Below are 18,533 nucleotides of genomic sequence, written 5' to 3'. Positions count from 1 at the left end.
CATTTGACTTTTGATATAAACCAAACTTGGTGCAGCAGATTTTTCTCTCAAAATATAAATAAAAAATCATGTACAGTGCTCTCCATTCAGTACAGCTGCGTTTCAAATTTGGGTCATTTTGTTTACACACTTTGTAAAATAAATGAGTGAATGTTTCTGTCCATGTTCTGTGGTGCTTACCTTAATGATTTTAGGAGGCATCGAGAGTGAGGGAAACAAAACGAGTAACAAAACCTGGATCCTTTATTGGAGATTTGTTTACAAAAAGCAGTTGTTAAATCAGTTTGACCAACCACATGGAATGCTTGTTCGAGATGGACCCAAGCTATGCCGCTCTGCGGACTGCCACAGGTGTAGAGATGAACAGGAGGGACCCCGATATACAGCCCCAAACACATACACATGCACCACTACAATACTAGTGGTACAGCACACCTGTCAAATCCCCAGAAACCCACAGTCCTGCTTCACCCCTGAGGGTGATTTACTCCTTTGCGACAGCAAAAGGCTTCTCCACCTCAATCTTGCCACAATCATGGATGCTGACATCTTTAAGAGGTTTATCTCTGCCATCTGTTTTTGTGGTCTCAATCTTTCTCACCACGTCCTGTAGAAAAGGTCAGCAAATACACAGCAATAAATAGCAGCAACAAAAGAAAACGGTCATAGATCAGCACTTTTACCACTGAGCTAGATGACAAAATGCCCTCACAGTATTACAGCGATGTACAGCTGGCTTTTTTTGAATTCGAAAATCTCTCCAAATTCTACTCCCTTCAAATAAAACCCACTCACCATGCCCTCGAGGATTTTGCCAAAGACGACGTGCTTGCCATCAAGCCATGGTGTCTGCACAGTAGTGATGAAGAACTGAGAGCCGTTGGTGTCTTTGCCTGCATTGGCCATGCTCAGCCAGCCTGGGCCGTAGTGCTTCAGCTTGAAGTTCTCATCAGGGAAACGGTCACCATAGATACTCTTTCCTAATAAAAAAAAAACTTTAGTGAGGACCAAGGTTATGCTTGTGCTGTAATCTTTATTATTTAGAGGTGCTATTTTAAGGCCAGTTAGAACAAAATGTTTCTGGCAGCACAATATATAGCTATCATTATCTTAACATTGGTTTCTCCTGATACTGCAGTAGGCTGCAATATGCAAATGAGCCCTTTAAACTAGGGGTGCCCAAACTTTAGCCTTGGTGGGCTAAACTGCAGTGTCTGTGGTAGGCTGAAGGCCAAAAAAAAAAAAGCAAAAATCAAAATGATAGGTAGATTTCAAATCAAGGTTATAAAACATTTGTAAAACATCACACTATTCTATTACTAAAATACTTCAAATTACTATTTTAAAAAGGAAAACGAGAAAGCAATTAGTTATACATAGTACAAAAACCTATCACTGATGGAGGGAGAGGGGTTAGGGTAACTTTCTGGCCTTATCCTAAATAAATAAATAAATAAATAAATAAATAAATAAATAACTGGGCTGTGCTGCTCTAAACAATCAAAATGTTCACTATTTTCAGGGAGCATCTGGGAACACTGTTTTGATCAGAGTACTGATGTAATCCAAAAGAGTAAATTATTGTTTTATGGGTTGCTGATTATGGATTTACCAATGCACTTTAACATACTGCAGTATATAGCAACATAAATGCAATACTAGTGTTCTGCCCAAACTGTACACCTACAGTGTTTGAAAGGCGAATGGTAAAGAGGTGCTGAGACACCTATACAAAGTAACCTCATTCAAGATAGATTAACATGAATTTTTCTGTAATATTCAATGAAAGGCAATGTGATGCTTGTTTACAATATACAAACACATCCACTAAAGACACAGTATCTCAGGTCGTTGTGACGCTCTGGATGAGACTCTTACCCCCAGTGCCATCCCCTCTGGTGAAGTCTCCTCCCTGGATCATGAAGTCTTTGATGACGCGGTGAAATTTGCTGCCTTTGTAACCAAATCCTTTCTGTTGAGATGAGACAAGAGCAGTAAGTCTACGTCGTCTTTGTGTTTGTTCATGCTCATTCACTCGTACATGATGTAATCGGTAATCTGCACCTCTCCTGTCGCCAGAGCGACGAAATTCTCTGTGGTCTTCGGGACTGTTTTTCCGAACAGGCCGATCACAATGCGGCCCACGTCCTCATCTCCAATCCGGATGTCGAAGTACACCTGAGAGAAAACACTGGTTATTAGTATGACTGACAAAAACACACACACCGGGTTGTATAACTGCAGGACGGTGATGTGTGAGAACGCAGAAGCGCTGCTGTGGGGATTTTTTCCACGACAAAAAGAGTTCTTTTCCTACCCGTATTCACACAAACCCCGCCCTCTTCCGCTCAGACTGCCTGAAATATGAACTCCGAGCCAGTCGCAGCGCAGGAGACGAGTGCCTGCCATCCAATCAGGAGGCGGGGCTTGTCTGAATACCGGTGGGAAATGCTGACGGCAGTCAGAGGGCCGGGCCAGGCGAACCTGGACATCATGGCGCACAGAGGGAGCTAACGCAGACGTGGCCTATGCGCCATTACAAACCATTAACACGTCCAAATCTCACAGACGCCTTCCGTACATTTATACGAAATGAGTAACCGGCACATTTCCGCTTCAAATAAACCTTTAGCACACAGACCTGCGAATGATGAACGCATGCAATCGCTACCGTCGAGCGGACTGGTTTTACCGGCGCCTTAGCTTTCAGCTCGTTTAACAAAACACTGCGCCCTCAGCTCTGAGCGCATTCCTCTACTAACGCAGCACAGCGCTGGTGCACTGCTAAGCTAGTTAGCGGCACACACGCTTCATAATGTCAGCTAAATCCGTGTTTCTCGACCCTGGTCCTGGAGGCCCACTGCCCTGCACGTTATAGTGTTTTTCCTGCTCCCAACACACCCGATCCAGCTAATCAGCTCAGTAACAGCCCATTAATGGGTAAAGGTGAGTGTGTAAAAGCAGGAAAAGCACAAAAATGTGCAGGGCAGTGGGCCTTCAGGACCAGGGCCGATAAACACTGAACTAAATCAGTCACTCTGTGCTCTTCTAACAGCTCCTGGAGGTGTTAGCGCCGTGTTACACATCGCTCTGCTCCGGCGCCGCTGCAGAGGCCCGCTCGGTCCGCCGTTGTTTCTTTACCTTGGCCGTGACTTTGGGCCCCTTCTTCTTCTCGTCAGCCTCGGAGCCGTTCGGGAAGAGCAGGAAAATGACCGACCCGACGATAACTGTCACCGCTACCAGGAACTTCATCTTTCTCTCGAAGCCCCGCACCATGAACAAGCCCAGTCTGTCCGTGTGGCGGTAAATGTTGGAGGGGGACGCCGGGGAGGAGACTGGAGGAGCAGGACGCGGTCAGCTGCTCCTAAGAGCTGATCTAGGAAAAGCTCGGCTCACGCAGAAGCTCGTCCGCATATGCGGACAGACAAACGAGGAACAGGTCCCAGATCAGCCGCTAAGAGCGGAGAGCACTTTCCGGACTGCGGCTCAGACGCGACGCACTGAGCCCTGATTGGGCGAGCGTTCTGAGGACGAGCCAATCAGCGTTTGAAACGCGTAAAGAGTGGAAGGATGAACAGCTGGCTAAGAATTCAACAATAAGGCACCGCAGATAAAAAAACCTATAAGCAAACTTCTTATCGACCGACTTGGCTGACAGACGGCATTTAGGGTGAACTGGGAATTTGATTTTCCACTGAATTATTGATTTAAGTGACCAGGAGTCCAGACACAGACTGGTGAGGTCAGAGAGAACTTGTGCACCATGATAACTTAGCATGACCGTGTTTTCTTACACACACACACACACTCTTAAAAAGATGGTTCTTCAAGGGTCCTTTAGTGAAGACAGTGGTTCTATCTAGAACCATGAGTTCTATATAGAGCCATTTCATGCTCATGTAGTTCTATGCATGTTTCATATAGGATCTTTTTGAAAATTGTTCTATATAGCACCAAAAAAGGTACGTCTATTGTTAGAAGCTTGACACTAACAACAGAACCCTTTTCAAAAAGGTTCTATAAAGACCCCTATACAACACATTCTTCATCAATCTGAAGAAACACTTCACCACACAAAGACTCCACATAAGCATAGTGGTTCTATATAGAACTCATGGTTCTGAATAGAACCACTGTCTTCACTAAAGAACCCTTGAACCTTACAGTGAGAGACTGCAAGGAGGTGGAGGTAGGTATTTTTATTGTGTTATTTGTAAAAATTAAGTCACTGGCTTACATTACCTGCTCTCTCAATATACAAAATATAGTTTACAAACATTTATTTGATTTTACACATAAAATGTTTACACACCACAGCACATCATATGTTCAGGGGAAAACAAAAAGACAATTACACTTCAAACAAGTTGATGGTGCTCAGTCTAGACCCAAAATACTGTGCAAAAACATCAGGATGGCCTTTGTGGAACTGTGCCAGCAGACGGTTCTTCTCCTTTGTGGAATACTTTGCGTTTTCATCGATATTCCTGAGCAGCACAAACAGCTCGTTCCTCGTCAGTTCTTTTACAGTGTTCTCATACAAGTTGCTTGAAATTTGCTGACAGAATGCATAACCTGGAAACAAAGTGAAAGAGAACAAAAACAATGCCAACATAACTGTACTTGTATGAAATTTTCAGGAATGGAATAAAGTGGTAAATAAGAGCTTAAACAATGACCAAAGCAAACACTGTATACATTTGAGATGACAGCAGTTTTTAGTTGTGAAATAACATACTGTGTGTGTTGGGGTTCTTCTTTCTTAAAAGGTCATCCAGTTTGTCACTGACCAGCTTGTGCAGAGAACCTGGAATCTAATAAGATTATTCATCTTGCTTGGTAAACAACGATACATACACAACACAAGCTACATCCAGCAATAATCAAGATGAAGGATTAAAAGACAGCACAGTATAAAGTGAGATTTCTTGATATAAATCTAAGTCAAGACTGTCTAATAGGAGAGGAGATGTAAGGAATGCTCTCTAAAGTAGGCCTACTGCTGTCAAGATACACACACACACACACACACACACACACACACCCACACACCAACTAAAGGCCTGTGATGGAAGTGCTGTGTATAAAAAGTTCTGTAATTTCCACATGGTAAAACTAAAATGTTTTAATATAATCTGAGAATGTGCATTTTAAGCACACAGCATATGTTTGTGGGAATCATAACAGTGGGATATAGTCTTTATTACCTTGAAGATTTCTTGATAGTTATCAAGCATGAAGAGCAGAAGCAGGTCCACTTTGCCCTTCGGAAGACACTTGCTTTGTATTACAGCTCTAGAAAAGGTCTTCTTTACCATCATCCGATTTTCAGTCTGAAAGACAAGTGAAAATTATTTAAAGAAGAAGGAAATGTAAGCTAAATCAAGCACAAGAACGAAATACAACTAAAGCTGAGAACTGACATTAGAACCAACTACTTTCACCTCCACCTCAAGGTCCAGCATGCTAGAACGGACCAGACTAATTTCACATTTGTAACCAACTGGGCCATCCAGCTGCATTCTCTGTTGGCCCCAGGTCAGATAATCTGACAGACAATACATGGCCATATGATGCAAAGTACTCAAGTATTCAATGCAGCTCCTACAGATTTCTTAGCAATCTTGTTCATTTTCAGGCACAACTGAACACTGAGCCAAGGTTTGTCAGTTGCCTGGAACCTCCAATTCATAAAACAAGCAAAGTCTCAAAGTATTTTACAAGCTTTACAAGGAAAATCAATAACAATCCAGGCATAACATTTATACTAAAGAAAAAAAAATATGATCAGAAACACAACAGGATCACACACATCATTACACATCCTAACCTCTTTATGAAGACGGACATGTACTGGTTCTGCAGCCAGCGACATGAATCTCAGCAGCCTGTAAAGCTCTTCTCTGCTGTCCACAGGAAGCAACTTCAGACACAGCTGCAGCACCTCTAGAGCTACCTCAAACTTCCCATTCACTAGAGAAAGAGTAGTGATTGCCACATACATTTTCAGGAATTAAAAAATGCATTATTCAACACTGAAGACCAATATAGCAAAGTTTAAAAGGTTTAAAAGCTTTTGCATTAATGAAACCCATTTATGAATTGCTTTTGTCAATTCATTATGATTTGTTAATCATTATCGCAATACTGCCCCTTGCAATACTGATCTCAGAAGACTGTAGCATGCAAATGAGCCAACAACCAAATGATTTTGTTTCCTGAGCACCCTAAAACAACTCGGATGTTCCAGATGATTGATTTCTGGCTGTTATAATGAATAAAGGCTTTCAAATGATCCAATCAATAAATAGTTTTATTTAAAAGTAATGTTAATTTACATTAAGATGTAAACACGGTCATTCAGAGTGGTTTGACGTTAAATGCTCCATTCTAGAGGAACTTCCTGATTCAGGTTTGTTCACAGTGGTGGGTGACAGGAACCAGATGCCTCTAAAAGCTCCCTCACAGAAAGTTATTGCACGGACTCGGTACAAATACACTGGCAAATGCCTCAGAAGCTGTTTTACCATGGTTCTGAGATTTTGACCTAAACTGTATTTAAAAAAAAAAATCCATTCATGGCAGAGAGGTACATGCAGGACACTGAAAGGCAATTTCAGCTTTATCATTATTTTACCATTACAAATAAAAACATGCAGATTTACTGCTTGTTTTAGACAGTAAATAGAATGACTATTTCTGTAGTAAACATCATGACCCCTGGTTCCTATCAGCAGCATCAAGGAATCAGACTCAAATTTCTCCAGAACGGAGCATGTCGCACCAAACCACTCTGTTTACATCCCAATGATTTAATTATAGAGGAAAAAAAATACATAGATAAAAACTATCAGTGCTCACCAATGTGTTATATATGGGAGGCATGAAACAACTGTCACATGTACCAATATAATCCCTGCAAATTATATTTCACCCCATGAGCCCTAGTTTAGCATAACCATAAACCATGTTTTTGGTCACCCCAGTGCTAACTTACCCAGAAGTTCAGTAATCTGCGTGTAAACATCATTCAAGGCACTGGTGAGGAGAGGCTGGACATTAGCCTGTCCATAGTGTTTTGTCAGAATGTCAAACAGTAGTGCTTTGCACTGCTCAATGCCTATGGATGTGGAGGGGCCATGGCCTTCATCACCCTCATCATTTTCCAACGAAAAGCTGGGCAGCTCCCTGCTCACCTCAACCACCAACTGGTCTGGCAGGAAGTCCAGCAGGTCTAATGCTGCTGAGAGCCACTCATCTTTTCTGCAGAGGAGGACAGAAAGAACATCTACTCTAACCTAGGACAGTCCGCTCCCAAATAAACTCAAAGGCAATCAGAAGGTTAAAAATAAAATCAGTAAAACTGAAGCCAAGTTTAAGTTCAGATGCCCTGTCTTTACTGATAACTGACCCCAATCCCATGAAAGTGATTACAACCTACTGTGAATCCTTAAAAGCCCTGAGTATTTCTCTGTCCAGGTAGTTACTGGTATAGAGAAGGTCTGGCGTATTATTGTCAGCACCAGATAGAGGAGTATCACACTCTCTGCAGTCCAACACTCCATCCAGCAGAGGGAGCTCGATCAGCTGTAGAAGCCGCTGAACTGTCTGCTCCTGCCACACCTGACTGACCACTGAAGGAGAGAGAGAAGCAATAAACATTTGAATTACAAATAGAATTACAACCTGAAGCAGTGTAGTTACTTTTTTGTGGTAGACTAAAAGCTAAAATGGTTTAGAGAGGACTACCCTTGCCCAACCTTGTGCCTGCATGAACAAAAAGTGTGCCAAAAGCTACCTGACTGTGGTAATGTCTCAGTCTGCAGAAAGCTGGGGCTAAGGTCAGGCTCCTCAAGGAGGAGGTCCATAATGTGGTCTGCCTTCACTGGAGTACTATGGAAGAACACGGGGTCATCCTGCCTGTATGGTAATCCAGAGGTTAGCAACATTGGGAGAGGAGGTTCAAAATTGATTCCAAATTGACAAAAAGTGGCCTACAGCAATAAGAGATGGTCTGTCCAGAGTCCACACTTGTGGTTTGTGATCTTCCTTAACTGTGATGTCTTTGTGGTCAGCTAGTCACAGTTGTCCATGATTCCTCAACAATTTGGTTACCATTATTTTACCATTACATATAAAAACTTAAAACATGCAGATTTACTGCTTGTTTTAGACAGTAAATTGAATGACTTCCTGTAGTAAACATCATAACCCCTGGTTCCTATCAGCAGCATCAAGGAATCAGACTCATTTTCACGTTACATCAAACCACTCTGTTTACATCCCAATGATTTAATTATAGAGGAATTCCTCAACAATTTGGTTTGTGTTTTTGTGATTTCTCTGAATGTCAACAATGCGTTCAACTGCAGGACACACTTGTTTAGTGTGTTCTTGTGAGTATGAGGAATGGGACACTTCAGTACAAGTGTGCACTTTGGAACAGACCAGGAAAGTGAAGCAAATAAAGCTCTATAACTCAGTTTAAAGCTGTTGTGTGTATACAAGAAACAGCAATCATTTTTCAAAAGGTTTGTTTTTACATAACTCATCACTATGAGAACAGATCTATATTCTGAGCTGCCAGATTGGCTTTGGGACAGTGTGGGGTTAGTGTAGGTGAGGTTCACCTGTACAGCTGGCTGTGTGTTTGACTCTGTTCTGTAGAAGAGGGAAGGGAGTTCTCAGCACTGCTCAGTGGAGGATTCTTCGCACCCAGGAACCGGTACAAGCTGCTGTCGCTGTCCTGGAACACGGAGAGCTTACTCTCCTTCCCAAATGCTTTACAAGCAACTGCTTCAAACACCTTACAGTCAAGGAGTGCCTGGCACACACGCACCACTTTAGCCCTAGGGACAATAATGTCACCCAAGATCTTGTTCTGGTTGATGTAGGTCTCAATCACGTTAACAGCGTCCGAGCCCAGAAAGCAGTTAGTGTGAGACTTCAGATAGCGACGTCGCCGCTTCACCTTCACTTCTGCTTGGAGGTGGGCGATGATGTTGCTCCAAATGATGCTGGACTGGAATGGTTTACCAGCCATCCGGTGATCTACAGAACAAAAGATTCTGAATTGTATTGTGAAGGTACCATTAGGTAACCCACCTGCTTAGTTGTTGTTGTTGCAAATTCAGACATTATTTACTGGACATTGTCTGAACATTTACTGAATACTTTCACTGTACCCAAAAAACAAACACAAACAAAAACTTATTTGAGCACAGCAGCTGTCCCTGACATTGGGTCAAATTTCCTCATGAAAGGACCAATAGAAATGCTCCAAAATTATTTGGAAAAAATATCATTACATTCATTTGCATTAAAAGTAAAGAATGTTTTACCATTTTGTTTATTTGTTTGTTTGTTTTTAGACAGTGACAATATGTAGATCTGTAAATATACCAGAGGTATGAATGTTTTTCTAGAAAACTTTGTGAGGGTAGATGGGACCCAAGGAATACAGGGCCTTGAAAACAGGGCTGTTTCCAGAAGTACATGGAGATGGAGGGAAAACAGGGCCTGAGAAACAATGGACTTTGTAAGCATACATACCTGGAAACACAGGACTGAACCCTGTTTCAGGCTAGATTTGTTACAGAATAGTGTCAGATTCTTTTCTCCCCCCATCAAGTATCCGATCCAGCTCTTTCTGCAGATATCAGCCCAATACTGATATCACTGATACAGATATGCCACCCCTAGAGAAAAAATCTCTGCCTTTTAACCTTTCATGCTAGTTAGCCAATCGTAAAACATCAACCTGTCAATGTGTTTAGAGATGACCTAACATTATCTATTTATATCAGTCTCAATTCCTGAAAATGTTATGTAATTTATAGCAGCAACTTATTTAACTTTTTAAACTCCTATCATGACGAGGAGTTCACTCGGTTGGTGTCCTGAGCGCTTGGTCTTACCCCCAGGCCGGTGCATGGGGCTGTAGAGTTTCCCTGCCAGGTTCAGCGCTGCTGCCCGCTCTCTCACCGACGCCATGGTCCTCCTTCACACAGAGCCGAACGGTCCTTCACTCAGAACTTAACGCAGCTGGAACGCACACGCTTTAGGCATCATTAATTAGTCGGTCCTCTGCCTGTTAGCTCACAGCTGCGACAGTCAGCCAATCAGCGACAAGCAGCGCTAGACTCGCCAAGGCTGCGTCCAAAATCGCACACTACCACACTCAATAGTATGGCACAATTAGTACACCACCAATAGTAGTCCATTCGTTAGTGCAGTGTGTGTGGTACAGTAGAGTGTGGTTTTGGACGCAGTCCTGGAGATCTACCTTCCTGTAGAGTCCAGTTCCAACAACGAACAAGGAAAATATTCAAAACAAGACAAGGCATAGATACACATCGCAACGGATAAAGATTAAACAGCAATGGTGGAAATTATGTTTGACAGTCGAACACAACAAGCAAGGAGGTACCGATATAGCCCACAGAAAACGAGAGAAAAGAGCTTTAAAAAGAGGTCAAGTAAAAATACAGAGCGCGCACGGGAGCAAAAGGGAAATAAAAAAGCAAGGACCAGGATAGAGATGGTTCTATATAATAATCTGCCACACCCTCCCAGCTCTTTAACTTCTTCATAAGTCAGTGTTAGGTAAGGCGAAGGCAGCATGTTAGATGCAGTTTGGAAGTGAGTAGATCTCCAGGACGAGGTTTGGTGACCACTGCTCTCCAGTCACATAGTGCTTTAAAACAGGCTGTACAGCAGGTGGCAGCAGAACATAAACACAGCACACGAAGATCATTAAAGCGTCCTCCCTCAGAGGAGCACTGAGGCTTTACCTTCCTTCAGTAAATCAGTGATTAATAGATTGGTCGCCCCTTAGTCTTTAAGACACATTTTAGACTAAAAGCAGCACAAAAAGAGAAGAACAGCGCCAAACAAACTAAATATCATACGCTGATAGATGCTGGGTGTATTAAAGGGGCATTCCACTGATTTTTAAAGATGTCTGCATGATTCAGTCATTGAGATGTAAAGTCATTCAGAGTGGCTTGAGATGCATCGTAGAGACACCTACTGACTGATTTCTCTGTCCACTGGTTTCTTTACAGTGGTCCTGATAGGAACCAGGGGTTGCGATGTCCACATTGCAAATATTATATTACTATTTTATATACCATCCCAAACCACCAGTGAACCTACATGTCTTCTGAGATTATTTGTGATGTTAATAATGGTAAAAAAAGTGGTAAAATAAAACAACAACAAAAAAGCGTTTTCTCTGGATAACACCCTACATGTATGTCTCTGCCATGGATGTACTTTTAAATTATACATTTTAGGCCAAAACTATTGTAAAACAATGCCTTAGGCATCAGGCAATGTCTTTGTAACCATTGGGTCTAATATCTTTCTCTGAGGAAGCTTTTAGAGGTATTAAACTCTTCAGACGTCTGGTTCCTATCACCACCACTGTGAACAATTCTGACTGACTCCTTTACAACAGAGAATTTCACACCAAACTACTCAGATTGACACTGTTTACATCTTAACCATTTAACTATGCAGTCATTTTGAAAAACTTTTGGAATATTACTTTACATATTGGGCTAGCTTAACAGTGTTCTCCACATGGCCGCACCCTCAGCTGTTTCAGCTTTGTGTATCTAGTGAGTTAAAAACGTCTTTTTAAAATCTCATTTATAGCAGTCATTTGGCATTAATAGTTCAAATTTATGAACAGATAGATTATTCTGAAACTGATTGCTTTGTAACTGGTCACTTCAGAATACCATTGTTGAGTGTTTTTGGCAGGTTGGTAATACAGATTAATTCTATTATTTTGTTTGCTTTAGGCACATTTTGTAGATGAGATCCTGTGTAAGCTCCCACACAAAGGGGAGCTTACTGTTTGCTCTAATATGCCTGATGCTGCTAGTCAAATGAAGAGATGAGTTGTATTAGTTGTGTCAAAACAAGAAAGAAACAAACAAACAAAAAAACAGACACCCCTTTCATGTTTAATTCAGCATGTACAAAATAAAACAGAAAAAATGAGGATGGTGGTGATCAGACAGCAGTTGGATCGTTGGCTGAACATTAGTTGTGATATCACTAGTTATATGTAAGACCACTAAAGCCACATTAATATAGCCTATCTGCCTGTATGTCTGCCTGCTGCCTCTATTTCCCTCGTCTGACAGTGTGTCTGCCCGCATGTCTGCCCGCATGTCCTCTTGTGGACAACCTTTCAGCCGCACTATTCTCGTCTCCCTCGCTCGGCGGCTGGCAGCAGAGTGCATTTTCCGTCTCTGGAGCAGGTGGATCCCTCTTGTCAATGTTCAGAATATAAGATGTGCGTGTGAACTCATGTCAGCAATGTTCCACACCATGCCCGTAAACAGGGTGTCAGTGAAAAACATCGCTCTGTGTTTGTGTATGAGCATGTGAGTACATGTTTTTATTCTTTGTGGGAACTCCATGTACACACATGGAAAGTCAAATGCCAGAGCAGTGACCTTGTCCAGATGAATTGCCAGTCTCTGTGAGAAAAAGTGCAGAAAGTGTAAGAAAAACACAAGCGAATCTTTCTTTTCTGTTACTTAGGTGCTGAGATTAATGTTAGACATGAGTGGTTAAGGTTAAAGGGGAATTCCACTGATTTTTCATAATTTCCACATAATTCAGTTGAGATGTAGGCAAAGTCATTCAGAGTGGTTTGATGTCAAATGTTTCATCATAGAGAAATTTGCCTTTTTAGATTTCTTTACAGTGGTACAGATAGGTATCAGATCCACCATGGATTTAAAAAAAATACAAAAAAACTTCTTAAAACTATTGTACAACAATGTCTCAGGCATCAGACATCATACTATAATCATTTCATGTAATAAACTTTTGTGAGTAACTTTTAGAGGCATTAAACTCTTCAGATGTCTGGTTCCTATCACCACCTCTGTGAACAATTCTTAGTCTGTAAGTTTCTTTAGAACTCGATGAACGCTGGGATAGGCTCCAGCACCCCCTGCAACCAAGAAGGATAAGCAGCAGAAAAGATGTTAACACATCCTCTACAGGGAGGACACTTAAATATAGGCATTTTTTCTGCAAAGTTTAAAGAACAATTTCTACTTATTTGCTGAGTTTATATTAAATTTATATATATATATATATATATATATATATATATATATATATATATATATATATATATATTAGTGGTGGGAATCTTTAGGCAAATTCGATTCGATTACGATTCAGAGGGCTGCGATGCGATTATAAAATGATTATTGATGCATCTCGATGCAGCTTTTTTCTCTATACAGGATTTCCATCTTCCTACTGCCTGAGGACTTGGTAGTTTTAAAGCAAAGTATTTGTAATGATCCATAATATAAATGCATTATGGATCATTACAAATACTTTGCTTCAAATATCTAAAATATCTTTCATTAATAAATCAAATGGAAGTGATGTGGCAAGTGAACTAGAAGGCTCTCATTCAGAGACGCTGCTGCGATAAAATGCGCCGTTACCCTGAAACAAGATCCAGTGGTGATGGGTGTCCACGCAGCACGTTACAGCCGTCCTTCCCGTTTTCTTTAGTGATTTTATAACTTCGGTTTTCGTCTCGTTGTAGAGAAAGTGTGTGTGTGTGTGTGTGTGTGTTGGGAAGGGAGGGGGGGGGGTATTTTCGAGACTGGACGCTAAATCTCGGTTCCCAAGTGTGCAGCATAGCGCGAAAGCCCTGGTTCTCAACGACTGAGAACAGACAGCAGACAGCAGGTCACATAGCCCCGAAATCTGGATTCGCCAGTAGCGAACGAAAAAACAGATTAAGATGAACATTTGGAGGACTTATTCGCATTTATAAGCAGCGCGGTTGGTTAAATCTGCTGAGAGACTGTCTTTCTCTAAAAAGTTGCGAAAATGAACTCGCTTCTCTTTCGAATTTTCCCGTTCCACCTTAAATGGTGCAGCAGTTACATTCGGCGCCTAAGGCAGAATTTAAGATGGAACAGGAAAATTAGAACGAGAAGCGAATGAGAAGCGACTTCAGCCTCGTAAAACAGTCGAACGATGAGAGACATTTTACAAGAAACTCTTCTAGTTTTGAAGAAAAGTTTTCTGGCGGAGATGGAAGAAAAGCGGCTAAAGCTTAAGGCAGAGCGAAGTAAATCAGTGTTTTCGTTTATATTTTTAGCCCATACTAGGACATTAACACACACTGAAACATACTGGACATAAAATGTTGTGGCTCCCAAGGTGGTCTGACTGTGCTGAATGGCAAAATGTCTCTTCTTATCATTTGCGTTGTGACTCCTGACCTAACCTGGCTTTAATGCAGAGGGAGCCGGTCAGATTTCTCGCTCATCCAGTTGTGTTTTTGTTATGTGCCGCCACAGACTGTCCGGGCGCTGCACTTACCCACTTCCAGTTCCGCCTTTTGCACTCCGTCAACATTACGTTATAAATTAAATATTTAGAAAATCGATTTTTGACATTTATGAATCGATTCAGAATCGTTCACGTCCGCATCGCGATGCATCTAAGAATCGAGTTTTTCCCGCACTCCTAATATATATATATATATATATATATATATATATATATATATGTATATATATATATATATACATATATATATATATATAATATACAAAGGCCACATTTTATATCTTATTTTTCCCCAATATGTGCAGAAGTGTGTTCTCTATAGAGGACATCTTTTCTTATCTTCTCATAAACAATCAATAAAACATGTCATTTGACCAGGGGTGCTCCAAATGTCTCTTCCAAAAAGAAAGATTAATCCTTATAGTTTAATTCAGCCTTGTTTTGGAAGAACTATTTCTGTCTTATGTTTGAGTGGTACATTGCTCAGCTGCCCTTTCTGTGTGCCGACACTGCTGATGATGTTGAAATGATTGCAGTCAGCAGCCTGTGCCAAATGCCTGCAGGGGGTCAAATACCTGAATAGAATATCTTCAAAGAAATCTTTGTTCTGGGTCCAGTAGAAAAGAAAAGCTTCAAATATCAGTGGAGAATATAAATAATTCTTTTATATTTGCAAAGTTTGTTACATAAAGTGCCTTTTCTGTAGATATACGTTTTTGGTTGCACAATCAGAGATGGGAAATTTACTGGTGATGTAAAAATAATGTTCCTGCTACAGACCAGGGTACGTACTTTCAGTTATTACTGCCTTTTCCTCTGGGATTTACTGTAATTCCTAAAAACAATAATCAGTGAAAGTTCACATAACACCTTCTAAGTAGCATGAATACTTGTGGATAAAGATCTTCATTTTATCATCTCTGATTTCTTTTTACTGGTACATTTAATTCCTTTCTAGAACCAGTTGTCCTTTTTAATCACAGCTTTCTGAAAAGACCTGCGGCGAGCACTCTTTCTAATTTTGTTACTGCAGATAGCTTTGCATTTAGCTTTTATGACTAAGTTACTGCAGTCTTTTAAACACTCCTGGATGTCCCCTGAGGAATGCAGAACTGGCAGCGTATGACTGACTATTGCATTTCCATCGCTAGATGACAGTGTTCCACTCTTGATATTTGATACCAGGGTGCATGTAAGGCCAAGCTTTGACGGAGATGCAAATCTTAGACACACACATACACAGAGAGTTACTATTTCAGTTTATGCTCTATTGACCCACTGCAGACCAAAACACCAAATGCCCCGGATTCCTGAAGCTACTAAGATCAAACGGACACAACTCGCTCAATTTGGAGACTGTTTGACTCAGACTTCCTCTGCTCCAATCAGTTGGGGAACTGCACTGTACTAAATCCAAACAGAAGCAAACAAAGGAAAAGAGCCTTGATTTCCAGAGACATTCTTAACTTGGAGTGTGTTTGCACTGCATATGAGTGTATTTGGGGTGCAGAGAGGAGTGTATGGGTTTGTGTGTGTGCACACAAGTGTGTTTTTTTTTAGGATTGGAAGTAAACTTCACTGTGGCCATGAGACTGATATTGTGGAGACCATTAAAACTCTACAGAGTGAGAATCTGTCTTAACTCTGACTTTCTGTTAAGTCAAGTGCTTTCTTGATGAATGATTTATAAATCAGACTATAAGACATTTCCAGCTAGTCCACATGTATTTTGTTCAAGATTATTTCAGTCATCAACTACTCCATCCAAAAGCCTCAGTTTTCATTGGGCCTCGTTCATCTTAGATCCGATCACATGCTTGATACACTTGGGGATCAGACCAGCTAGATCTGAACATATTCCAATCACCAATGCAGTTACAGTGTCACCCCCACCATTGATTTCTTCTGTTTTTGCATCCTCATCACTCTTATTTGTTTCAACATCAGTAATAAATTCACTGTAATAAAATACAGTTTTTAAATGAACATTTCATTTACTGTAGGAAAAAAGGTATCTAACACTGACTGGCTCTGTGTGAAAAAGTAACTGCACTCTTAGTTACTCAACCAACCAATTAACCAAATTAAGCTGATAACTGGGATCAATTAAACTAGACACACCAAGGCTTGATTACTGTCAGCCCTGCTGAATCTAAACATCACCTAAATAGAATCTTTCCTGCAATGTAATGTAAATTACCAGCTCTCAACAAGCAAGACACTATCCTAGAAATTTCTAAGAGATGAGAAAGAATCTTACTGAAATGTATCAGTCTGGAAAGGGTTACAAAGACTTCTAAGGCTAAGGGACTCCAGCAAGCCATTATCTCCAAATCTCGGAGCTTGGAACAGTGGTGAATCTTCTCAGAAGTTTCCAGCCTACCAAAATTCCTCCAAGAGCACAGCAACGACTCATCTAGGAAGTCACAAAAAACCTAGAGGAACATCTAAGTAACTGAAGGCCTCGCTCACCTCAGGTAATGTCAGCGATCCGTTAGAAAGAGACTGAGCAAAAATGTTATCCATAGGAGAGTTGCAAATACTGCTAACTAAGAGGAGCATAATGGCTCATCACGATTTTGGCAAATAAAACACCTTTATGACCCCTAAGCCTTTATGAATATTGTTCTGTGGACTGATGAGTCAAAAGTTAATCTTTTTGGAACACGGGGATCTGGTTGCTCGTAGCATAATGCTAACACAGCATCCCATAAGAACACCATGCCTACAATCAAACATGGTGGTGGTAGTGTGATGGTGTGGGGATGCTTTGCTGTTTCATTGACTGGGCGACTTGCCATAACTGATGGAACCATGAATTTTGCTCTCTACCAAACCATCTGGTCATCAGTCTGTGATATGAAGCTCAAGCACATTTGGGTTTAACAGCAAGACAATGATCCAAAGCACAAGAGCAAGTCCACCTCTCAGTGTCTTAAAAAAAGAAAAAACAAAATTGAAGTTTTGGAGTGATTTGATTTGAACCCCAGTGTTACGCTGTGACAGGACCCTAACCGGCAGTTAATACTCAAAAGCCATCCAGTGTGGCTGAATTAAAGCAATTCTGTAAAGAAGAGTGGGCCAAAGTGCCTTCACAGCGATGTAAAAGACTGATCTCCAGTTATAGGAAGTGTTTGGTTGCAGTTGATCTTGCTAAAGGTGGCACAAAAACTTTGGGAGGATTACTTTTTCATATGGATGACATAGCTGTAAAATCTTTTTTCCCTTCAATAAATGAAATGATTATTTAAAAACTGTATTTTGTGTTTCCTTATGTTCTCCTTGTCTATCATTAGATTTTGTATAAGGATCTGATTATATTTAGTGTGAAAAATATGCAAAAGTAGAGGAAATTTAGGAGAGGGGCCAAGACTTTCCTTGGCACTGTACACTTGTCTTTTAAATTCTAATGCCAAATGTGTAAACAGGGCCACATTTAAAGATGATAATTTATGCCGTTTCACTGACAAACTTGCAATTGCCTATTTCAGTGTCACAACATTGGATGATAAGGGGGTAGAGGAAAGGAGAGAAGCCTAAACTTGTACTAAGGCAAAAGTGTCATTACTTTAATGAAATAATGGCTCACATAGAAGTGAAAGCTGCCAAACCAAAAACAATCTGAGTAGGAGGACAAAAGTACCAGGTCAAAAACCTACCCAAGCACTCCCCTACAGAACTGCAGTGAAACTTCTTGATACGTCCAGCATCGATCAGCAGGAAATCCAGTCTGTAGGTGCTGTTCTTCCTCTTTTGTGCTACTTTTATTCTAAAATGAAGTGCTAAAGCTTGAAAGTGAACACTGTGAGATACAGTAAAGTGGTCCAGGTGCTGATCCAACAGAACAGAAGAGAAAAAAAATAGGAACTGCTGAAATGGAAGAAAAAGTGGATTCTTTGCAGATATAGCACAGAAGTATGCTCTAAAAAAGATGCTTCTCAAGGGTTCTTTAATAAAGGCAGAGTTTCTATAGAGAACCATGAACAGTCAAAGAATCACTTGCATGCATAAAGGGTTCCTTGCATGGTGAAATTGTCCTTCAGATTGATGGAGAATGTGCTGTACATTGTAACAGTTCTATATAGAACCTATTTGAAAGGGTTCTATTTAGCACCAAAAATGGTTCTTCTATTATTACAGCCGTGACATTGTAACAATAGCAGAACCCCTTTTGGCGCTAT

At 40.9% G+C, this 18,533-nt stretch overlaps 2 protein-coding genes across 2 annotated transcripts; both read right to left on the bottom strand.

The window, feature by feature from the left end:
- Positions 1–225: 225 nt before the first annotated feature.
- On the bottom strand, positions 226–3,357 carry ppib (peptidylprolyl isomerase B (cyclophilin B)). The gene is made up of 5 exons (XM_036576549.1): positions 3,142–3,357; positions 2,065–2,178; positions 1,879–1,972; positions 796–980; positions 226–607 (listed from the first exon to the last, which is right to left on the bottom strand). Exons 1-5 carry the CDS (start codon positions 3,274–3,276, stop codon positions 485–487), a joined length of 651 nt encoding a protein of 216 aa, XP_036432442.1. The 5' UTR covers positions 3,277–3,357; the 3' UTR covers positions 226–484.
- Positions 3,358–4,203: 846 nt separating this feature from the next.
- On the bottom strand, positions 4,204–10,023 carry depdc7b (DEP domain containing 7, paralog b). Its single transcript, XM_036575490.1, has 9 exons — positions 9,918–10,023; positions 8,631–9,051; positions 7,799–7,920; positions 7,442–7,634; positions 6,998–7,263; positions 5,831–5,973; positions 5,208–5,333; positions 4,739–4,814; positions 4,204–4,575 (listed from the first exon to the last, which is right to left on the bottom strand). Exons 1-9 carry the CDS (start codon positions 9,991–9,993, stop codon positions 4,352–4,354), a joined length of 1,647 nt encoding a protein of 548 aa, XP_036431383.1. The 5' UTR covers positions 9,994–10,023; the 3' UTR covers positions 4,204–4,351.
- Between the last annotated feature and the right edge of the window lie 8,510 nt (positions 10,024–18,533).

Source organism: Colossoma macropomum, unplaced genomic scaffold (assembly GCF_904425465.1).
Source record: "Colossoma macropomum unplaced genomic scaffold, Colossoma_macropomum, whole genome shotgun sequence".
NCBI lineage: Eukaryota > Metazoa > Chordata > Actinopteri > Characiformes > Serrasalmidae > Colossoma > Colossoma macropomum.
This window is presented reverse-complemented; position numbering and strand designations above follow the sequence as displayed.